The sequence below is a fragment of the Trichomycterus rosablanca genome, chromosome 21, assembly GCF_030014385.1.
Source record: "Trichomycterus rosablanca isolate fTriRos1 chromosome 21, fTriRos1.hap1, whole genome shotgun sequence".
Taxonomy (NCBI): Eukaryota; Metazoa; Chordata; class Actinopteri; order Siluriformes; family Trichomycteridae; genus Trichomycterus; species Trichomycterus rosablanca.
Window position 1 is genome coordinate 20201454 of NC_086008.1, and position 24516 is coordinate 20225969.

At 38.9% G+C, this 24516-nt stretch overlaps 4 protein-coding genes across 5 annotated transcripts; 2 read left to right on the plus strand and 2 right to left on the minus strand.

The window, feature by feature from the left end:
- Positions 1-2507: 2507 nt before the first annotated feature.
- Positions 2508-6999, minus strand: dguok (deoxyguanosine kinase). Its single transcript, XM_063018337.1, has 8 exons — positions 6978-6999; positions 6528-6710; positions 5817-5926; positions 5176-5375; positions 4942-5089; positions 4463-4578; positions 3966-4065; positions 2508-3572 (listed from the first exon to the last, which is right to left on the minus strand). The coding sequence occupies exons 1-8, from the start codon at positions 6997-6999 to the stop codon at positions 3546-3548; spliced, it is 906 nt and encodes a 301-aa protein (XP_062874407.1). The 3' UTR covers positions 2508-3545.
- mob1a (MOB kinase activator 1A) lies at positions 6934-11511 on the minus strand. Its single transcript, XM_063017481.1, has 6 exons — positions 11355-11511; positions 10203-10366; positions 9735-9828; positions 9514-9647; positions 8856-9019; positions 6934-8584 (listed from the first exon to the last, which is right to left on the minus strand). The coding sequence occupies exons 1-6, from the start codon at positions 11366-11368 to the stop codon at positions 8507-8509; spliced, it is 648 nt and encodes a 215-aa protein (XP_062873551.1). The 5' UTR covers positions 11369-11511; the 3' UTR covers positions 6934-8506.
- A 2442-nt stretch (positions 11512-13953) lies between these two features.
- Positions 13954-19921, plus strand: mthfd2 (methylenetetrahydrofolate dehydrogenase (NADP+ dependent) 2, methenyltetrahydrofolate cyclohydrolase). The gene is made up of 9 exons (XM_063017834.1): positions 13954-14005; positions 14114-14209; positions 16201-16385; positions 16560-16682; positions 16784-16936; positions 17740-17847; positions 17931-18023; positions 18606-18731; positions 18935-19921. Exons 2-9 carry the CDS (start codon positions 14130-14132, stop codon positions 19081-19083), a joined length of 1017 nt encoding a protein of 338 aa, XP_062873904.1. The 5' UTR covers positions 13954-14005; positions 14114-14129; the 3' UTR covers positions 19084-19921.
- Positions 19922-20907: 986 nt separating this feature from the next.
- On the plus strand, positions 20908-24119 carry arl6ip4 (ADP-ribosylation factor-like 6 interacting protein 4). Of its 2 annotated transcripts, none has more exons than XM_063017762.1 (6): positions 20908-21113; positions 22088-22338; positions 22463-22819; positions 22962-23079; positions 23160-23229; positions 23341-24119. In XM_063017762.1, exons 2-6 carry the CDS (start codon positions 22170-22172, stop codon positions 23395-23397), a joined length of 771 nt encoding a protein of 256 aa, XP_062873832.1. In that variant the 5' UTR covers positions 20908-21113; positions 22088-22169; the 3' UTR covers positions 23398-24119. The 2 variants fall into 2 exon arrangements, with proteins under 2 accessions (XP_062873832.1, XP_062873831.1); XM_063017761.1 differs by having other exon boundaries at positions 22168-22338.
- The last annotated feature ends 397 nt before the right edge of the window (positions 24120-24516 follow it).

Genomic DNA, 24516 nt, shown 5'->3' on the forward strand with positions numbered 1-24516 from the left:
TACAACAAAATCGAACTGACAAAATCCACTCACCTGTGCTCAGCACACGATGAGGACAAAAATAAGCCCAAGTGGTTGCAAGATTCTGCAGATGTGTTCCCGACTATTGTCTTAAATGTTAAACAATCGAGTCTAAGTGCCCTGATATTGTTGAATAGATCGTTATGTGGTCCAAATTCGTTCAGAAATGTCCTGATCCTGATGTTTTAGATCTATGCTCAGAGGTATCCAGATCTGACATTGTTTTGAAAAGTTCAATAAAAAAAAATCAGCTGTGCGCTACAGACTGCACTAAATGAACCAAAAAGCGCGCACTTCCAATCAAAATGATACAACTTAAAACATCTGGAGAAACCCCGGGTTTGATCCTAGTAGCCCTGGGAGAGCCGTTACGCGTCGGTCCGGTAGTCCTGCATTGAGGGCTGAGGATGCGTGCAGTTCGTAAACGGTTCGGGACACCGAGCGCGTAATGATGCTGCTGGAGAAGAGCGCACAGTATAACCAGCACAGGAGCAGGCTGGAGGAGGGAGGAGGGGCTACAGCATAACTGACTGGCAAATCAACTTTTCTGATGTATATAACAACAGTATGTGTATATATATACAGTATATATATATATATATATATATATATAAACCTAAATATTATAGACTTTATTAATATTATGGATGGTTGCTTTTGATTCCAATTGCGATTAAGTATTAAATTTGGACAACTTTGCCCTGCAGCTTTCCTTATTACAGTACAATATTTAATATATTTTATTAAGTTACATTAATCAGTGAAAAGCTTGACAGCTGAACAAGCTAAAAATGGTTTTCATTTATTCCCAAATCACGTCCATTCCAATTGTTCAAAAAAAAAAAATCAGATATCCAAATTACGCTGAAATTTACACTTATTATTTCGTTTTTTTAGTTAGTGTCTACTCGATGTGACATATTTGGAAATTGTATCTCTTTACGCAATAATTCTGTAATTTATTAACTCTCTTGTGTGCTTTCAAAATCGAATATAATTATTTTTCTAGTTGTAACATTTATCCGACTTTTTTACTCTGCTTTTTTACTCCTTTTTCCACTCTAAAAAAAGCACCATCCCATTTTCCTGCTTCAGGCTGGGGGTCATTGTCTGTGCTTGGTGCGTATAAACAATAAGCATTACACCCCCAAACTCACACACACCGCCAGCCAGCTTACACACACCAGCCATCTGCCAGCACGCCGAGGAGTCAGCTGGGTACCCGATTACGCACGGTGCCGCGGAATCCGGACGCACACACCCGGCTATACCCAAATCAGTGCATTTCTTCATAATTCACAAGTTCTAATCATTTATGACTCGAATTATTGGTTGGAACTATTATTGTTGGCAGTATCTGGTTAATCATTTAGGATGGGGAATTTGAGAATCTGGTTGCAAACGCAAACCATCCTGTAGACCATAGTTCAGATATGACATGGACCAGGATTTAATTTATAGACTTTATTTATAGTTGGTTGCTTTTCATTCCAAATCCCCAAAGTGTCAAATTTGGACAACTTTGCCCTGCAACTTCTGTTATATTGTATAATACAATATTTAATATGTTAATAATTGTTATCTAGAACGACCTATAGGAGCAATTTGAGGGTTCTTCTTATTTATAAAATCAAAGATAATTAATTTTATTATTATTAAAGATTCAAGAGTTTATCATATGTCACATTAACAGAGAAACAAGCAGTTGTACTATACAAACAAAATTCTTCCTCCCTGTTAATATTATTATTATTATTGCTTTAATTATTATTACATAATATTATATTATTATTATTTTTTATTATTATACGAAGTGAATTATTTATGCAAAGGTATAAGGGTTGGGGTATAATTCTATTTTAGCTACGTATATTAAACCTCCAGATGACCTATTGTCTTTTTTTTCTTTTCTGGACCCCACTGTTTGACCAGATAAACAAAGGAGCATCGTGTGCCGCCGCGCAGCCCTTCTCTGTTCCTTTATTCCCCTGAGGAATCAAGAGCCAAAGTTAGTGGCTTTGTGCGGCGGGTGCAGCGCGTGGGTAAAGAACAAAAACTCCATCGGGCTTAAGCCCAACCCGTGCGGCACACCTCCCACCACAGATTAGTTTAGACCGAGCAAGTCCTGCATTTATATATGTGTATGAATCAAACCATTCATTAATGTGTTACATTAAATAGTCCCACCATACTTTATTTATGTACCTGTTAGAAATCTAACACACATGGGGGGACCTACAAGACTCATGGGCCTCTCCCACAAGTATAGAAATAGCGCAAAAACCTAAGGGGGGCTGGATGGGTAAGACTCATGAAAGATCATGTCAATAGGCTGCACTAGTCCAATGGTATTCAAACCTTCTTGGCTGAGTCCTCTATACATCTGGTAGATTTCCATACACCCTACATGACACCCCCCTGAACAGAAGACATAAGAACACAATGGCAGAAAAAGTCAAACTGTTATTCTTTTTATTTAAGCCTGTAATAAAATGTAAGTATTTACAAATATTAACCATTATTTTTCAAAGTCAATCCAAACTGTATGTGTGTATCATCTGAATTACTAATAACAGTTTACTGTGGTTTAACAATGCTACGTCTTGGTAGAAAAATACTATATATAAGACCTGTTTCAAATCTGCATTGTAGTAATGCACACCAAAAACAAGGTTCTAGACCTAGACATAGACTAAGACTAGACATAGATTAAGTTATTTAGACCTGCTATTCAACTCCAAATACTACACAATACCAAACCAAGTGATGTTCAGCAGCGAATGTAGTATTGGTATTGGAATGTAACATGCCAACCTACAGCACCCCACTAAATAACTGCAGTTACATGTTACTACCAGCAGAGGGCGAACAAGGCAAGCTGTATTCTCTAGATGTTTTGAATATGAATATAAAAACTAAAATAAACTAACAGCCACTTCTCACCAATAACAGCTTCTCACACGACTTGGAAATATATCTGTGGGAATTTGTGCCCATTCGGTTAAAAAGCATTTGTATGGCTGGGCACTTATGACGGTCAAGAAAGCCTCAGCTGATGTTCCGGTTCATTCCAAAGCTGTCAAAGAGGTCAGGGCTCTGTGCAGGCCGCTGGTGTTTCTTTAAATCTTCATGTCTTTGGAACAGGCAGGGGCCTTCCCTAAACTGTTGCTGCACAGTTGAAAGCATATCATTTCACCGATTTATCACAACGTTAGCAACTGTTGTGGCTGAAACACATGAATTCAATCCTAATACATTTGTTCATTTGATGAATGGGCTACGTATTCACTCATATCAAGCACAGACATTAAAAAGAACATGCAAAACTCCTCAAAGACAGTGACAGACTTGTTGCCATGGAACATAACCACAACATAACCAACATAACACAGTATTGCAATCGATGGTAAATCAGTAGTAGTCTGGGAAGTCTGAACGTTGGTCAGATAATTACAGATTTCAAAGCTTTGGCCCAGTGTACAGATGGTCCAGATATCTGAGACGCTGGTGTCTGGTCCTGACGTTCATAGATCCTGGAAAAAACGTTTAACCTAGAAAATAAAAGTGTATTTTGTTAACGTTCTAGTAATATATGAGATTATTTCATAAGCAGCGATCATTAACCCTTTAAAGCCTAAACCACCAAAACATTGCCACAAAATTCTATTTTTTTTTAAACTGGAGTGTTTATTTGACCTTTAGTCTGCATATATGAGTTTTGTTGTGTATCATATTTGATACATCAGGATTTGTATTGTTTGTATTGTTATGTTCAGTATACAGTAATGAACACCCTGCTAAATTCATTTTATTTATTTTTGTCTATTTTTTGGTTCAACAATATACATACTGATAATGTAGAGGTCTTTAAAAATCATGTATCAAATACGATACGCTTGGCGTTATAGGGTTAACATATATAGAAATACACACACAAGATGTACCTTTGTGATAAACTCGGCCTGCATTCCAGAATCTTTCTCAAACTCCAGGCTGGCATCCAGTACCAACACTGGGATGTTTTTCAAGTGATCAAAGTGAATCCTACAGTGGAAAAACCAAACGTTATTTTAAATTTACTGACATGCACTGTGGACTATCTGTACTTTTGCTTTTGGAGAAGATGGATGGATGGATGGATGGATGGATGGATGGATGGATGGATGGATGGATGGATGGATAGATAGATAGATAGATAGATAGATAGATAGATAGATAGATAGAATAGGAGTAATAATATACATTGTTTTATATACAGGTGTATAGATAGGGATGAAAATTAAACATAAAATATATAATATCAGATATAAGTATGAATGAGTATATTAGAAGTAATATTACCACTATATCACCAATCAGGACTGACCAATCATCTTGTTACTATTACGTCACAACAAGTGATGACTCTACACCTTGCTCAGTAAATACCAGACAAACTCACTTTGTAGATTTGTTTATAAGCCAGTTTTCATGCTGTTTGTGCAGGGTTTCGAGGTACTGGAGCTGTATACCTCGTTCCTCTTGTCTACCACGCCGGCCCAGCCTCTGCATGCACGTCTGTTGAAAACGAGCACAACCTGGATCAGGATTTATAGGATTTATTCATTCTAGTTAGACCAAGCTTGTGATTAAAGAGTAAACACAGTGGCTGGTAATGAAGGGTATATAAAGGTATATATATACTGCATATACTGTATATACTGTATATGAGACGTATATGAGAGAAACAGCTGCTGCAAATAATCAGTTACTAAATTCCACTAAGAAACCGGGTCTGCATATAATTAACACCTGATATTAGGGGGTGTATAAATTACACTGCATTCGGGGGCTTGTCAAAAGACAAAGTGCTCGTTAACAAACACGCCCACAACATGGAGGGGGAATCCAGCCCAATGAACCAAGTGTAACGTTACTTACCTGTGGAGGCGCTCTGAGGTAAATGATTCCCTCCAGCTGCACCTTAGCACCGAACTGCTCCACCAGGAAGGAATGCCAGTCCTGGTACACGGCCCACTCTGTAGAATTTATACTCCCTAGTTCAGACTGATTCTTGGCAAAAATGTACCTGAAGTAAACAAAACACCGAGACGTCAAAAAAAAGAAAGAAAGGAAAATCTGTTAACTGGTAATAAAACTGATGTCTGTCTTCACCTGTCACTATAGACGGAGCGTTCGTACACCTGTACGGCCAGGTCTCCGGCCTGCACCAGCCTCGGGGGAACTGGCTGCAACTGGGTTCGCATGCGGCTCATGCAGGAGAACGTCTGGAAGGTGTAGGACCAACGTTTGGGATCCTGATACATCATTTGTAAGAGATTGCTGGCCGTTTCTTTGGAGGATGGTGCTGGATGCTGGAGAAAAGCAAGGACAAAGACGACGGCATAAATTATAACTGATCACATTGGTAATTTTTATTAATATTTTGTTTATGCATTTTCTCCCCTTTTCTCCCTTTTAGCGCTTCCAGTTGCCAGATTGCGTCACCAATGCTGATCCCCGCTCTGATTGAGGAGAACAAAGCTAGCCCACGCCCCCTCCGACACATGGGCAGCAGCCATATGCTTCTTGTTACCCACACTTTCACGAGTGTAATGCGGATCAGCACTGTGTACGGAGAGACACACCCTGATCAGCGCTCTCTTTTCCCGTCTCTGTGCAGGCCCCATCAATCAGCCAGCAGAGGTCGTAGCTGCATTAGTTATGAAAGAGACCCTATCCGGTTTCTGGTCACTGTTTCCATCAGTGGTCTTAGTACCCAGTTTAAAAAAAAACAGTAACAGTGTCTGTCTTACTTGTGAAGTCGCATCTTCAACGTTTTGCCATTTGCCAACAGGTTCAGGTATGACTTCCCAGTTTTGCCCAGCATTGTTCAGCAACCTTGCAAAAGTGGACTTTCCGACCGCTAAAGTTATCAAAAAGGACATAAAAGTATAAGGCAAGAGTCAGTTGCAGTGAAATGCATTTAGTTAATTGTTCTAACAATTATTAGTCCAGTTTTATCTGGTGCAACTTATGACTGAGGCAGAATCAAATCCAAGTGTACGACTGAGTAGTTGACTTGTTATTGTAAGATATTGGCAGTGCCAACACAGTAGTTGAGGTACTGGACTAGGGATCAGAAGGTTGCCAGTTCACGCCCTACCACTGCTAATTTGCCATTGTTGGACCCCTGAGCAAGGCCCTCAATTGCTCATATTGTATGCAGTCATCATTACGTAAAAGGGTCTATATTTGTAAATGTAATGCTCAACACTGGTTTATAGGGTAGAAATAGCTCAGCAGTTAGCAACCGGCAGGTTGTCAGTTCAAGCCCCACAACTGCCAAGTACACTGTCTAAGCAATTAGTGATGGGGCTTGAACCAGTGACCTTTCGATTACTAGTCCAGTTCCTTAATCACTAGATTAAAGTATCTGCTAAATGCTGCAAATGTAGATGCAAAATGACTGTTTTGTGTTTTTATTTGTATTTGTTTGATCAAACCATGTTAAAATAGGTACCAACCTATGTTCCCCTCAATAGAGACTCTCTTCACATGGCTCTTCACATCCATGCCCTGGTTCTTCAGGTGGCACTTGGGCTTGGACGAGTGTGAATGGAAGCCCCGGCTGATGCCCAGTGCCACCGCAGGGTTCTCTACAGGTGGGTACCCACGCTGTCCGGCATGTCGACGGGGTGATAGCACGGCTGGACAGAGGATCGGTGTAAACAGAACACATGTGTTACATCTGACACCCTTAAACACAGACCTAACGGATGCAGCATGAGAAGAACAGGTCTGGATTCGGGTATACATCAAAAAACACGTTTAACGAGCTCTCTGAGTAATGATACCCTTATTCTAGTTCATCCAAATCCTTCTGAAGCACATTTAAAATGATAAATGAATGAAAACGAGAAACTTCACCGCTTATGAAAAGATACTTTTATTTTGAATTTTCTTGCTTTCTTTACACAACGTGTTGCGCCTAAGCATGTGGAGTCTACATTTCAAAATAAAAGCCCCTGCTGTCTAATCCTGTAGGTGTTCTCTGGGTAGTCCGGTTTCCTTTTAATTTCTTAAAATACAGATATAAAAATTAGCCAAGCCTAAAATAGCAAAACAAGCTTTTAGCAGTCTTAAAACAAATCAATGATTGATTAGACATTATGATAAAAGAGGAAAAGAACCAATGAACCAACCATGTTATCAATAGGAGTTGAGGCCAGTATTTTCTTAGTATGGGGGGGTGTATTATTGCTAACAGCATGGGTAACTTGCTAAACACCATTAATGCTGAAAGGTTCATAGGCATTTTGGAGCAACGAATGCTGCCATCTAGAGGACAGTAGCTCAGTAGTTAAGTGGTCCCTGGTTCAGGCTCCATCATGGTTGGGCCCTTAAGCAAGGCCCTCTATCCCCAAAGCTTGCACTGTATCAGTTACAACTGTAAGCATCAAGTTACATTCTGCAGAAAAGAGTGCAGGTGCTCGCTTGAACGGCCTGCAGTCCCTTAAAAAAAATATGTCACGTTATAAAGCCCAATATACAACAAGCAAAATCCTGGCTTGATTGAAGCAGCTGAAGTGTTGAAAAATACAAATAAAATAAAAAAGAAAATAGTTGATTAGCATTAAAATGTAAAAATAATGTAAGAAAATGTACAAAAAACACTGATGCTTTTACACAGAACCAATAAACTCATTCGATTTATTACATTTAATAAAAATGTCGAAAATAAACAAGTACACAGTGCATTGCTAAAATACACTACATGGACAAAAGTATCAGGACGCCTGACCATGAGCTTGTTGGACATTTTATTCCAAAACCATTTTGTATGGGCATTTGTACTGGATTGCTCCCTCTTTCCTTTGGAGCAAGTCTGTTGGAATTTGTGCCCATTCAGTCCATAGAGTTAAGAGAGAAGGCCTGTATCACAATCCAAGTTCAAATCATCCCAAAAGTGTTGAGTTGGACTGAGACCAGGGCTGTGTGTAGGTAACCCGAGCTGCTTTGTACATAAACTGGACCTTGTTTGTGTTCATGGGCTTAATCATGCTGAAAGAGAAAGCATTTCAGTTACCCTATATAACCTTTACTTTAAATTCAATCTATATGAAGGGTGTCCACATACTTTTGGCCACAAAGTGTATGTCATTTTGTTTTACCACACACTTGCAGTTTTACCTTATTAAATACTGACACATGTTTTATACCTCTTTTATTTTTTAAAAATTAAAAAAAGATTTAATAAACGATTTACTGACTGATTTTTAAACACAAATTTTCAGTAATTAGTAATTATTTTAACAATTTTGTTACATGTAGACAAATATATAGCTGTAATTTGTAAATTGTATAAGTACATTGTGTTAGATGTGAAGTAAAAGACCAAAGCTTTCATAAGAATATAAGAATACCAGACCCCACCACGTTAAATCGATCTATCCACAGAGGGTACCGACACTATCTTCAATTTCTGTTGTTTGTAATGATTTTTTTATCTGTCCTTTGTTCCTAGTTTCTCGATTAGTTCCTGGAGTGGAGTCAGCTCTCGCCGATCAATCAGGTTGAATTCCTATCCATGCAAACAAACAAAAAACTGTATAAAATCAGATGTAAATACATATTTAATACAAACACAATTCCAGAACAACTGGGACGGAAGGAAAAAGGTAAATAAAAAGTCTATAGGTTTTTGTAAATAATTGTATCAGTTGCAACACACTTATCAAAGTACCCATCACTGACTGTCCCAACTTTTTTGGAATTGGAGTTTTACAAAATATTGTCCGTATTGAGCAAAACACACTGCTTTAAAAACAATCCTCTAAAAAATCCCATTTCACCTGCACAAAGAAGATGAAATGCTTGAAGGATGTGTTGAGATGGGCCTCTTCCTGCAGTTGTATGACTGAGTCGAAGTGCTGGTGGTAGATATGGCCATAAACTCGGAAGAGACGCTTCAGAATGGTTTTAGCCACTGACATGAAGTTTTTTGGGAAGGGTACACCTAAATAAAAACACAAAAGTGTAATCCTTGAGCAACCGGGGACAACGAGAATTATACACAGACATAGATGGAGATATTGGTACCCCCTGTTGTAAAAAGAAAGACACAAAAGACCAGATCTGATTGGGCAAAACAGTGTGTGTACAAACCACAGTCCTTCTGGGAGAATGTGCATTAGACAGATGAAACAAAATTAGAGCTTTTTGGTAAGTCTTGGCAACTCTGTCTACAAGAGAAAAGCTTTAAAAGAACATTGTGTCTACATGAAGGAGGCTCAATGATGTTTTGAGGTTGCTTTGTGTCTTTAATTCCTGTTCCTCTATCTATCAGTAGAAGAAGCTTCCCACAAAACCTCCACTAACCAAATATGATTTAAATGGTCATCCAGTTTCAGCACTGCAGTGACACTATATGGCAAAAAATATGTGGACACCCAAAGCTTGTTGGGCATCCCATTACAAAACAACAAAAGACAAAAAAAGACAGGTGCTTACCAATTTTGGAAGGAAACAGAGTTTCATCATCCAGCTGGTCTTGAACCCAAGTCATCAAGTAGTCGATGTATTTCGGGGCGGAGCATTTGACCGGTTTCTTTATGTTGGTGCCGTCGGCCCAGTGATACTCAAACCTGCAGGAGTAAACAGTAAACATGACTAAATTATGTGTGTTAAGACAAATGCTGTCATTTATTTATTATTTTATTATTTATTTTTACCTGGGCCCTGCAGACATGACAGGACATTTTGTCTCAGTGCAGAATTCAGTGATGGTACCATACAGCATGTTGATTTGGTTGAAGAAGTCCACAGCTAGAACCAATTAAATCAATTATTAGAGATAAGAATAAGTCAATTAGACAACAGTGTTGCTAATAATATTAATATTATATAAAACACATAATTGAAAGGTGGCTTGAGTTGCCCTCCAGGGTTCCAAGGTCTGCATATAGACAAGATTGGCTATGTCTGAGGGGGCATGGGGTGGCCGAGGCCCTGTGATGAATTGGCGTCCTGTACAGGGTGTGGTCCTGCACCGGAAACCACACCCACCGCCACCCTTGACCAGGATAAAATAGTGTTAAGCCATGAAAACTGTCATTCAGAACATTTTAGGTGTTCAAAACTGTTATATTAACTGTTATATTTTGTATTATTCTACTTGTTGTGCAGTCATACAGACTTACTATTAACAGCAATCCACTCGTTAAGATCCTCTCCTTCTGGTAACATGACAGCGGCCCGAAGGTTGCCACTTCCTAACGTGGCTTCAGCATGTTTCAGGAGCTCATACTGCCGGGAACCCTCAGCGATGTTTTTCTTAGGCTTGAAAGTCTTTGACGACTTGCCACTAAAGAAAGCAAAGACACAATCATGAATTACTTGTGTTTACTTAAAACATCATTCCACAATTGTTCCGAGTGATTTGTAAGATTCTTAGTTGCTGTGGTTTTCATGGTTGCTTGTTTTTTTTTGCTGAGTTTATTAAGGTGGTTTGAAGGGTGTTGCTATCTGGTTGCTATGCTGTTCTTGGATGCATCACTAGGGTGCTGCTAGCTGGTTGCTACAGTATTCCAGGTGGATCATTTCCACATTAGTATATTGGGGGACTTCTTGAGCTAATTTTAATATGGGTGGGGGGCAGGTCCTCCCAATATATATTGTAATTACCATCTTGGTAAGGAATGACTTGTATTTACATAAATAATTTTGAAGGCATCAACCCCCCCATCAGAGACATACAGGCCTACTTACAAATGGCCACCAGCGACTTCAACTTTAGACCCACTGTCTGCCTCTTTCTGCCCACCTTAACCTCAGTGATCCATTTTTTTGAAAAGCAAAACATGGTCACTCTAAAATAAGTGGATGTTGGTACCAACTTGTTTAGAACTTAACAATGTGTATCTGTTATTTATATATAATGTTATTGTCAATTTTTACTTGACAAATCTTGATCACACAGGGAAAATTGAAAATCTGAAACCAGCATATTAGCTGCTACGTCACATTGACGTAATTACCAACAAGTGCAAATTTGCACAACCAGCAAAAAGTGCAAAATACTGAGAATTTGCACTAAATATTTGCAATTGGATTTAACTGGATTGAACTGGATTGAATTGGATTTGGATTAAGTAAATTGTATTTACTTAATAAAGTCTATTTATTATTATTCACCCAGAATTGTTTTAATTTTATTAAGAACAGTAATTTTAATAAAAACACAAACAATTACAATAATAATAAAAAACTAAAAACAATAAATCTTGGTTGATTATATTTAGCAGTGTGAGTTTTTTTTTTATTAAAAACCTACGAAGCTACGAAGTACTTACAATAAGAAGCTCATTTCCGTTCACTTTGCTCTCACTTCTAATAACCTCTTCAGTGAATAAATACTCCAGACACTTTTTAAAGTATGGCTAAACGTCTTGATAAGTGCATTAAACCGATCAAAACAAAGTGTTTGTCAAGTTTTAACGCCTTAAAGAAAGTCACAACTGTGCTAAAACAGGAAGTGCACTGTGGTCGCCGCAGAGCAGAAGGAAACGCAGAGTTTAGAAGAGGATGATTGGTCTGATAAACAACAGGAGACAGAAACATCCTCGCAATGACTTACTCAATAACTGCACCAAAAGACTTAAGACGTAGTTTTCAAATATTACAGAGAAATGTAGAACATTTGTACTTTTATTATTGTATATTCAGTTTCCTACATGCTAATCACTCATGCACTGGTGACATTGTTATATATAAAATAATTTTAAACAACACTCGATAAAAACGCTGCTTTCCGGATTTCTAATTTGTCAAATTTGTCACACAAAATTCCTTGGTTTTAATTCCTCATGAATAACCTATGTACCGTAAGCAAGGAGAACTTAGAGAAACACTAAGCACATTTTGTAGTGAAGGGTGGAAAAAAAGGTCATGCAACACCTACATCACACACCATTGAACTAAATATCTGTGGCACCTTTAGCCACAATAACTGCAACCAAACAGTTCCAATAACTAAGCATCGTCATTCAGTTTATAAAGAACATTTCTCAGTGAAACATCATCTACCGTACATAATATTGTGGAAAAGATTCAGAGAATATGGCGAAATCTTATTCTCATTAGGGCAAGGCTGGAAGTCTCTGTTGAATGTGCGTGACCTTTAAACCCTCAGATGGCATTGCATGAGAAACCTTCACGCTTCTTCTTCTTCCTCGGCTTTTGTCCCGTTCGGTTGCGGGGTCGGCTCTCGGCGGATCAGGATCCGCATCGATTTGGCACAATTTTTACACCGGATGCCCTTCCTGACACAACTCTCCCTATTTTATCCGGGCTTGGGACCGGCACTACAATGCACTGCATGAGAGACCTTCACGCTGCCGTGATTAATATAGCCACAAAAGTTTAGAAGTACTTCAGAAAATCATTGTCCTGTACTGCAACCTGAAACTCTTTTACACAAAGAAAAAGCCATACATCGATTCTACACAGAGTTCTCTGAGCCTGAGATCATCTAAGATGGACCAAAAGACAGTGGATACATGAGCTGTGATCAAGAAGAAAAGATGGTGAGTTCTGTATGCCTAAGCTAGAAAGGAACCATCCAGATTTTAGGTGGTGCATCAGTGACCACACGGAAATCCCGAACCCTAACCCTCAGCTCCTAAACGATTAAAAAGTGTTGTTACTAGGAAAGGTAGCTCTCACACAGGACACTTAATGTTCCGGTTTTCTATGGGCTAGAGCTTCTGTCCATACTTTTATGGCTTCCCACATGTTTTATCAGGCAGTCAGTCAATTAGCTGTCTGAGGGTCCTTGTGGAGTAGTGCATCAAAACGGCAGTTAACGATAGCTAATTGTGCTAAATCTACTAATTAATGGTGACGTTATTCTAGAGGAAAGGTCGTTAACATGGGTAGCGAGACTTCGGTCTTCAGTTTGACAGACAGTGTCCAGGTTTTTTAGCAGATATAATTAGCAACCCCTCGCAACACACAAATGATATCGAGTTCCTGATGGTTTAATCAGGCTGTAACCCAAATTTAGGTCCTACGAACAGTCAGTCAATTAGCTGGGTCCTGTGTGGCTCTGGGTCTGTGTGGCTCTGGGTCTGTGTGGCCATCATTTTACTATATTTTCTTTTAGTTTCTTCATGTTCTTAAATTTTTATCTCTCTGTTTTAATTTCATGTTCTCTTAATTGTAACTAAATGTTTGCAAGAAGTCTTTCTGAGGTTCTAGATCTCAGGAACGTTTTAATGCTTTTAATTTTTCTTTATGTAAAGAACTTTAAATTGCCACTGTGTGAAAGGTGCTATACAAATGAACTTGCCTTGTGGAGCAAGTCGTGCATCGTAACGGCAGTTAATGATAGCCAATAGTGCTAAATCTACTAATTATTGGTGACGTTATTCTAGAGGAAAGGCAGTCAACATTTACGGCATTTAGCAGACGCTTTCCAAAGCGATTTACAGTATACAGTTTAAGCAACTGTGGGTTAAGGGCCTTGCTCAAGGGCCCAACAGAGGCAACCTGGCAGTGGTGGAGTTTGAACTGGCAACCTTCTGCCTACTAGTCCAGTGCCTTAACCACTACCCACACACAGACGATATCGAGTTCCTGATGGTTTAATCAGGCTGTAACCCAAATTTAGGTCCTACAAACTAGCAGTAGGTTTTAGATTAGCAGTATGACGTAGGAGTTGAATAATTGTGACGTGGTAGGATTACCAAAATATCCTACTACTGTAAAATACTATATTATTCATTCTTGTTGTTTATTTGCTGCATCATTCCACTCACAAAGACTTCATTTAAAGCAGAACAAAACAATGTATAGATATAAATCGTTAAAACAGTGTATTAGTCCGGTTTAGCGCAGTGGCTAATGGGCGGTTCTTGCTAATCTAACCCGCCCAGTGGGACGCGTGTGTGAGTGGGACGAGTTAAGCGACTCTACCGCTCTCCGGTTTCTCTGCCCGAGAAAGGTAGTTCATTCTCTCTGGTTTGACACTTTAAAACACATTTTTATTATTATTATTTTTATGCCATTTGTGTGTGTGTGTGTGTGTGTGTGTGTGTGTTTTGCCTTGAAGGTTACAGCCGTTTATCATGGCTAGCTTCAGAATACTGAGGAAACTGAGCGCGCATGCGCAACAACATGCGTGCAGCCTTCATCTGTCAGTAACCCGGTAAATATATTTATTTTAATTTAAAAATAAATCAATATTCATGTTCCTGCTTAATAAATTATATGTTTGTATATTTGAGTCATGCGTGGTCCCAGAATAAGCTGTTATTATTTCACGGCTGTTCTTGACACTTACGTTATGTCACGTAATCTTATCTATGGAATGAACTGCTATCTTTTTTTTTTATCAGTTAAACACTAAATCGGTGAGCAAAATAAAATTAGATACAATTTCAGGCTCGGGTTGACACCAAGTAAAGGTATTTAAGGTATTTAACGCCTAAAAGCGAGATTATTAACCGCGCGGTTGTTGCGCCCTCTAGCGGATTGCCGGGTGAATTGACGTTACTTCTGGATGATGAAATCCTGCACAGCGCATGCGCGCTGACTAAAGTAAACGTCCCAGCAACCACACAACCAACCTCCAGATAAGGTTGCATTGTAGATGGGAATAGGCTATATCAATTCTTATTTATTTATTAGGATTTTAACGTCATGTCTTACACACTTTGGTTACAATCGTGACAGAAATTGTAGTCACTCCTTACCCAAGATTCATCAGTTCACAAGTTTATATCTATTTTGTGTCTCCAATTCACCTCACTCGAATGTCTTTGGACTGCCGGAGGAAACCCACACAGACACGGGGAGAACATGCAAACTCCACACAGAAGTGTGGGAATCGAACCCGAAGACCTTCTTGCTGTAAGAAGACAGTGCTGCCCACGGAGCCACCGTGCCGCCCTGTAACAAGTTGTATTGAAGTGCTTTGACGTGTCTGAAGCAGTTTGATTAATATCCAGATCATATTACTGAGCCAAAACTAAACTGGCTGTATTTATAGAACATTTATACCAACCTCACACTGATATTAGATATTACAGTATACTATGTGCATGTAGTGTAAGTGGCTTCTCCAGATGTTCCCAGCAAATGTATTGTGCTTCATGTATGTTTAGACAGGCTGAAAGTTCTTCTATGCGTCCCATTTTCTTTAAAACGGATTTATCGCTGGTAAAGTTAACAAGAACCTGCCTGGATCCTAAACCAATATCTGACCCAACGTTGAGCCAACCCCAGATGGGCTGATTTGTAATCACATCATGATCAATGTCAAGTAGGATGCTTGTCTTGGGTCTAAACAATAGACTTGCCAGACAATGTTTCCATTATGGATGGATCTATTTTGAGTGAGCTCAAGCCCAAAGCATTTTTGACCATTTTTGATATATGGCGTCCATATGTACGGTCTAAGTAGTAGCGTCTTACTCACATTTGTGGATGTTGTGACGTACGGTGTTTATTAACAATGGTTTATCAAAGTATTTCAGGGTCCATGTGGCAATATTCATTGTAAAAGCATGGCATGCCAGTCAGTTTCGGGAGTTCACCAGGTATCATGCACTGTAGAGGGTGAAGAAACTATCATCCTTGCAGTTCCTCATTGAGGAATGTTGTTATTCATTGACGCATAGGTTGCTTGAAAAGAACTTGAAATGTGTTTCAGGCATCGATTTCAGAATTGATTTTCAGCATATATTTACAAGACCTTTATATTTAATGAAGTAAAATATTAAATACTTAATATAACAGTTATTAGCTAAAATATTATAACCATCTGCCCAATATGTAGAAACACAGCTTCTACTTTCTAAAGCATGGACTCCACAAAACGTCTGAAGGTCCTGAGGTTCTAGGATAAAACTGGATTGGTCCTTAACAGCAGACAATGAATAGCCTTTGTTGTCTGCTGGCATTAATGAGCACTGGCTGCCCAACGTTGTGTTGGTGGTTCAGGTTTTGTTCTCTGGCCATAATTATTTGGCTCTTATCCCAGTTGGTGGTCTTTACACTTGACCGTATTTGCTGTGTACATGTGAGGGTGGTCAAAATGTTTTGGCTCGTGTGTGTATATAGTCTTTTCATATGATTGAATTTGTAACTAATTACCAGTTAATAACGACGTGTTAAAATCTGACCTCTCTCCCTCAGACCAGAGGCTGTGGTCATCTCGGGCAGGAAGTTGGCCCGTCAGATCCGCGAAGAGGCCCGTGCCGACGTAGAAGAGTGGGTTGCTGCTGGAAACCGACGACCTCATCTTAGCGTGGTTCTGCTGGGCGACGATCCGGCCAGTCATTCGTATGTACTGAACAAGACCCGAGCCGCTGCTGATGTTGGTAAGAGCCGCTGCTATAATATTTATAACCATTTTTTTTGCACCAGTAATATTGGCTGTCCAGACTTGTCATCATACAATTATTGCTATGGCAGTTCACACATGCTGTTTTTTTCAGCATCATTACTATTATTAATTACTACGTTTTGTATATGTGTGTTTCCTATCTACGTAGGTATCACTAGTGAAACCATACTGAAGTCCTCTTCTACCTCCGAAGAAGACCTGCTGGAGCTGATTGACAAGCTTAACTCTGACCCGAGAGTGGACGGCCTCCTGGTACAATTGCCTCTGCCTGGTAGGATCGTCATTTTCTTGTGACAGGTTATAATAACAAGAGTATCACTGTATCGTCACAGCTTTTCAAAAGTCACTGAACGAGTCTGTCTGTTTTTGCAGAGCACATTGACGAGCGGCGTATATGTAATGCGGTCTGCCCAGGTAAAGACGTCGATGGCTTCCATGTGGTCAACGTGGGGCGTATGTGCTTGGACCAGATGTCTATGCTTCCCGCTACACCGTGGGGAGTGTGGGAAATAATTAAACGCACAGGTACTGGACGTCATGTTTGAGTCTTGCAGTGGTATGATAGTTTATACAGTAGGGGTCAGTAGTCTGAGAGATTTTGGTATGTCTCTCTTTTGCTGTGATGACGGTAAACACTCAAGCTGGTATGGACCACACACGTTTGTGAGCATCTTGTGATGTCACTGAATTCTTGGCTTTCTCTGCCCTGAAGTGCCCTCATAAATGCTTGATGGGGTTTAGGTCATGTGACTGTAGAGGAAAGTCACTTAGCACTCCTTGATCTTTGGTCTTTAAATAGATGATGCAAAGCTTTGAGCTGTGTTTTGGGTCACAAATGGCTGGTACTTCTCCTTTGTCAGGTTGTAGTTGAGTCTGCAGATGCCTGAGTCAAGTAGGCAAAACAGCCCAGACTTAAATCTTACCACCACCATAACTGACTGTTGTTTTGATAACCTGTGGCACCAGTCTGTCTCATTTTCTCCTCCATAATCCTATTTGTTGTGTCTATAAATCTCAGACTTGGATCTGTTAGTAAATATGACCTTTCTCTAGTTGAACGTTTGTATGAAATAGCCTTGATTTTGATTTGGATACAAAGTGGCTTACCTACCACTTTAAAATGTACATTTTCATGTTTTCTTATGTCATAAAAATCAGGTTGTGATGAGAAATAATGTTTTGCTGTTGCTTTGTCCTGTTCTATTGTATATAGGTTATGCTTTGTGCTTTATGTACAAATAAATCTGTAAGGAGTTTGACTACTTATTGTGTTAATAAAAGTGTTATTTTATGATTTTGATATCATTTTCTCTTTTCCCCTTTTAAAGGCATTCCCACTCTGGGTAAAAATGTTGTGGTAGCCGGTCGCTCGAAGAATGTGGGGATGCCCATCGCCATGCTACTACACACGGATGGGAGGCATGAAAGGCCGGGAGGTAAGTCAGAACAGATGCAAGATATTATTCTCATATACATGCTTTGTGTGACATAGTGATGTTTACTTCTTCCCGTGCTTTAGGTGATGCAACAGTAACCATCTCTCACCGTTACACACCTAAGGAGCAACTTCAGCAGCACACAAAAATCGCCGACATTATTGTTGCAGCAGCTGGTAAGAATTGTACACGGATTTTCCAGTTCTAAAGTGTTAAATGTTTATTACAAGCAGGAAATAAATAAGTTCCAGCCCTATAAACCAGCGATCCCCAACCTTTTTTGCATCATGGAACGGTTTCATATAAGATCATTTTTTGCTGCAACGAGACGCTGCTCCCACCTAGGGGTGATAGGAGACAATAACCCGAAGTGTGTTAGAAATGGAAGCAGTATTTTTTTTGTTTTTGTAGCGATCTCTGATTATTTATTATTTCTGTGCAGCCCGGTAATAAATGACCCACGGTCTCAGACAAGAGTATGGAATAACAGAGTATTGTGGTAGTTCACCTCTTCTTGCTTGCACTACAATATGGTTTGGGTGCTGGCAGTAGTGATGGGAGTTTTACACAAATCTTTGCTCTGTGTGGAAACCCACTGCTTGCTCTCCCTGACCAGAAAGGGGTTGGTGCAAGCAGCAGAGAAACTGCAGTAGGGGAATCGGAGATGACTAGATTATTGAGAATATTGAAAATAGATGGATAAACATGTGGATAAAATAGAGTTGGAACCCAGTTGTTCAATTTGATTCTTTTCGAAGGTATCCCCAACCTTATCACGGCAGATATGATAAAAGAAGGAGCAGCTGTTATTGACGTTGGAATTAACAGAATACACGACCCCTTGACTGGAAAGGAAAGACTTGTTGGTGACGTGGACTTTGAAGGTAATACATTGCACATTTTGTCTTATATTAAATTCAGTTTGATGATCTAAAACATATAAGTGTGACACATATGCAAAAGAAGAACAATTTGGTAAGGGGGCACACATGAGAGTCTACTTAAACATGTTAATAGTTTGTGTTAAGAAGTCAGTGGGGTAGTTTAAAAAGCAGATCACCATTTCTAAATCTCTTGTTTTTCTCAGGGGTACGAAAGAAAGCCGGTTATATCACTCCAGTCCCCGGAGGTGTTGGACCCATGACTGTAGCCATGCTCATGAAAAACACAATCAAGGCAGCAAAAAACCTTCTCTTGAACCCTGTGGAGCGGGTACGCTTGGCAGTATCCTCCTAATACTCTCCTCGCCCGGGTCCTCGCAGTTCACATTCCACACTCCATGTATTTTAAGAACAGATGGTAACACAATAGCATCAAGTTCTATTTTTGTATACACTAGTCTCTAGTGCTGATACACTAGTGTGTCACTACTAGAAGGTACAGAAGAATTGTCAATGCAAGCATCATTTTTTTTCTGCATTTGCTAATAAAAATTTATGTGTCAGGTGTGTCCTGAAGAGCTGAAGCCCAGCAAAGATAAGGGATTTTCCTCTTTAAACAGACTGACATGCAAGGCTCTGTTAAATCAGAAGAAATGCTAAAATCCACATTGTTGTTCTTTTTCAGAATTTAGATGATGTGCCTCGGCTACTGTGTAATACTTATTAAACGTTGCTTTATTCAGTTTGCTGTAGAGCTATTTATGGTTTGTACTCGATTCATTTAAATGCAAACGTATTTATTTATTTAGAAAATCAGCTTTTGTCACATCAGTATTAGGATTTTAACTTTTTATACGAATAAGTGATTTTGTTACGGCAGCCATGACAGGTCAATACTTAAAGCCATACAACGACGGCCTCTTACTTTATTTTAAATCACTCTGTACTTCCAGTTACTGTTATTTTTTTCCCTTCAAAACCAGCCACTCTGTTTTGTCTATGTGTAGCATGGCTGGGTGATTATGGAGCAGTGAATTAGGACAAAGAGACATAAAGACTGTTTGCTCTATGAGTGAGAGTGGAGATAAATAATGCAGAGATATGTGTGATTTCTGTATGAGAAAAATAGCTTTAATATTGCAAAAGAAAAACTTTTGTTCATGCAAGTTAAATAAAGCTGAAATGAAGTGCTGACGTGTCAAACTCATTTGTTTACTCACTTATGTTCAGACATGTTTATTAATAATAGAAAGCTTACTGACAACCTTGGCTTGGTAACGCGGAAGGGAAACAATAGAGGTAAAACAGATTTGTTGGGTTCATAAGCCCAGATTGGAGTTGTTTGACTTTTGTACAGTGGTGGGGTCTTAAAATTATAAAAGTTCTAATTAAAAATTGCTTAAATTAAGTTCATGTGACTGGATTGCAAGTCCTGACTGGAGTTGTTTGACTTCTCTACACCAGTGGTTCTCAAAGTGGGGTCTGGGGATTTATGCAAAAATGTTACATTTAGGTTAGTGCCAACTTTGTGCCTATATGAACCTGGAATTTCAATGATATCCAGCAAATAAAGATAAAACTATTTTCTTTGACATGGTGCTCCTTTGTTTTTGGTTAAAGTCCCACTATAATGAAGTTGCCACTGTTGAGTCCCTGAGCAAGGCCCTTACTTCTGAATTATGTGCTTTGTATTCGGTCTTTGAATAAATGTGTTTTGATTCATATAATTACTTAAGGTTTTTATATAATTAAATTTAAATGGTTATCTATATGGTATAGATCTACATGACAATGGATAAATTATAATATTGGTGTGATGATTAACGATGGGTAGTTACATGCTACACATTATTTATTACATTTTAATAACTGTTTTTATGTATTTAAAAACCTTTTTCTTTGTTTTTGATTAAATAGTCATTGGCAGAACAGTGTAGGTCACGAATTTAATGAGAAACATCAATATTTTACAACAATGAGCCAAAAAAAGCAAACTGGAAGGTTGCAAATCAGTTGTTGGGTAGTTAATATAAAACCTTACAGACTAACGTTGTTACAACTTCTAGAGGTGTTTCATCTTGACTTTCTTACTAAACTATATCAATAAAACGTTGCAAATATCAAAATTAGTGGTTGTAACAATTTAATGAGCATGTTATTGTGTTTGCTAAAATGCTAGGTGGCTAATCGAGGCTGAGAGCTAAAACCATTATGGCCGCTCTGAGCGACTGGAACAGTAGTTGGCAGTAATGGTCGCAAATAGTAAAAACGGCGAAGAAAACGACGAAGAACCAGAAACCAAAAAGAAAACAAGAAATTAAAGCAAAAACGTGGACGAAGGGAAAATACGATTTCATTTCTTTAAAGAAATCCTCAATAAGCAAGGTCTGTATCACACTTGAACACATCTCTGTATCCTTACTTTGTTCGTTTAAACTCGGTAAAAGACTTTCATTTTGCCACCATGTGAATTCCTCTTCATATTTGGCAGAATAACTCATTTATTTTAATAAAGTGCTCCAAGCAAGCTGGTTATAGTTATTAATGCTTTGTAATTTAGGTCATTTCCTTGCAAAGTGCAGTAAAATTTAGTGCATTTCCCCCTGACAATGCAGTTTTCCCTCTGCCAGACAAAACCTGTTGTGTGGGGTGAACATAGTTTGTTTTTTCCAAAAAGATTATTAAAAATGGGCACCTCAAGGCAGACAGTAGCCCATGGTGGGTAGTAGGTTGGGGCTGAAGGGATTTAGGTCATTTAAGTAAAGGGCAAGTCTCACCACCACCATGTTGCCACTGTTGGACTCCTGAGCAAGGAGTTGTTGTACTTGGTCGCAATGGTAAGTCACTTTAGATAAAAGTGACTGCTAGATGTGTGTGTGTGGGTGTGGGTGTGTGTTGGTAGATAGTATGCCTTTAACACCATGCAGCTATGTTGTTTAGATAAAAATGCAGTCATGGCTTATTTGGCTAGATAATTTATGGCCACTATTACACTAGACACTTTTCAGTCCTATAATGTGTTTAGGTTTACTTCTTTTGAGTAAATAATATTTAAGTAGGCATAAAAGTTTCATCAAGAATTGGAACTGAGCTGTGAATGTAGATTTGTGTTTGGACAATATTTATCTAACGGAAGGGAAAATATCCTTCTTACATCATGTTCCCTTAAAAAAATGGGTGTTTTATCTTGTGCTTTTTTGGCAGCCTTTAAGCCCACTGAGATGTAATGCCTGTTTAAATGTGAACCCATTTCATTTATTAAGTTGCAATGCCAGTTAAAATTTTCGAATCTTGTCCAAAAAAATGGCTTATTACCAAAAACATGTATGATGTATTGTCTATTTTTTGTATGTCCCCAGTTTTATGCTTCCTGTTCTAGCCACACCATTTCAAAAAATCATATATGGCTGATCTAATAAAAAATGTTGTGATATTAAAGCCATGATGCCACGAAGCCGGTCCCGCAGCAGATCACCTGAAAGCCGCAGAGAGAGGCGAAGATCGGAAAACAAACGTCGCAAATCCAGCTCCTCAGACTCCAGCTCCAGCAGTGCGAGTCCAAGTCCTGACAGGAAACACAAACATGGTGTCAGCCAGAGCCAAAGTGCAGGTAATTTGTTCAACGTTGGAGTAAAGACTTTAAAATTTGCGTAGCAGCTTTTGAGCGGTAAACATTGGAAATGTTGACTGAACCGATGCTAAGTGTAATTGTCCCAAATGTATTGTGTTTTTAGGCCAAAAGCCAGAAAAGAAAAAGAAAAAGCAAAAAAGGAAAAGGGATTCTTCCTCTTCATCAAGCAGCTCTTCATCTTCCTCCAGTTCGTCCAGTTCGTCCAGCGATGAAGAGGCCAGGAAGAAGAGGAAGCATAAGAAAGCCAAGAAGCAGCTGAAAAAACTGAAAGCGAAGGAGAAAAAGAAAGAGAAAAAGCAGAAGAAGCGACTTAAGAAGATGAAGAAGTTGGCAGCCAAGGCTGAGAAAGCAGCAAACAAAGCTTCACTGATGGTTTTAGCTCCAGTATCTGCTCCAGTAGAAAAAGCCCAAGCGCAACTTTCGACCTGGCAAAACGATGATGCTGCTGAACATGGTCCTGGTGTGTGAACCGCTTCAAACATCTCAGAATCAACACTTATTAACACTTTAAATTAAACTGTAGGTTCTTTGTTACAGGAAGATCTGGCATAAGATGTGTACAGTGTTTTAGGAATTAATGTCTTCTTCTTTATCTACTTTAGTCATGACTGATGAGCAGAAGGCCAGTTTCTCCATCAAAAGACCCATAACGAAGGAGGAGTACGAAGCCAGACAGAGTGTCATTCGTCGGGTCGTTGACCCCGAGTCTGGGCGCACCAGGTGTGTCACTGGTGAACTCGTTGACATAATTGTTTGGTGACTTCACAGTCCATAGACTAAAACCCTATTTTCATCCACAGGCTCATCAGAGGAGATGGAGAGATTTTGGAGGAGATTGTCAGCAAGGAAAAACACAAAGAAATTAATAAGGTCTATTTTCTTTTCTTTACTATACGTCCTGCTGAAGGTGGCTGGGATAACAATATAATACAAAACTAATAATACTAATAATTGGACCTGTGTGGGTTTTTTTTCCAACAGCAAGCAACTAAGGGAGATGGTGATGCATTCCAGAAGAGACTCGGGATTAACAGATAGAGGAACGTCTCGTCTGGTGCGCCGTTTCTACTAATTGAAACCAGGTTGAGATGAAACTTGGAGAAAGATCAAAACATGGCATCCTAATTTTCATATTTGATCTGGAATCTCAAATATGCTCAGAAATCTTTGACATCGTTGATATGAATATTTTTGTGAACTTGATTTAAATGTGATGTGATAATTAACTTTCTTCATTCCTGATTAACAGAAAGCGTAGTTTGAAATCAGACTTTTTTTTATTTCATTATAACTGTAAAAATTACAATTTTAAGGCACCAGCATTGTGGGAACCTGGACTGGGCAACTGGCAAATTAAATCCATGTAAGGTTGGTCATAATGTAGTTGATCTGGCAGTGTAGCTAATCAGACTATACTCAGAATATCAGAATATATTGCTTTTTTTTTACTAGTATTTACTTCTAGTGCAAAGAAGTGCGGTGGATGTAAAGACCACATTACACATTTGAAACCATATCTACACTTTTGCTGTTCCTGTCGTCAGTTTTCTGGTAACAATCTTGTACCAATGTTTAAGACCCTCACTGCAAATGGAGAGTTGTATGTGCATCAACAGCTTGTGTTTTTGATTAGAAGTCTGGTCTCATTTTTACCAGGTGTCAATTTATGTCATGAAGATGCTTGAAATGTCATAGTTTTGGGGTTATGACTGAATCCAGTGTATACAGTTGTAACAAAATAAAAGTCTAATGTAAACTGATTTACTAATGTCATTATTGTCTTCCAATTTTACTCTTCCAATCAAAATTACCTTAAGTGTTGAAATTCGGTTGTGTGAATGGTAAGCAGTCGATTATCGCCAATCTTTTAGCCTGTTGGAGAAAGTCATTTATTATATATTAACACATTCAGGTTTATGCAAGTTGGCCTGTTATGGGATTTTGCCACCATAATGTGTGTAAGCTGATATTCCATTCACGCATCATGGTAAAATACTACGGTGTATTAGAATACTGTGTGTGTGTGTGTGTGTGTGTGTGTGTGTTGGGGGGGGATTTGGTTGATTTAATATCTATATTACTATAGAGTACTTACCATTTACTGTTGATGAAAAATTGAGTAATAAAAATGAGCAAAATACACAGAAATTTCATAGA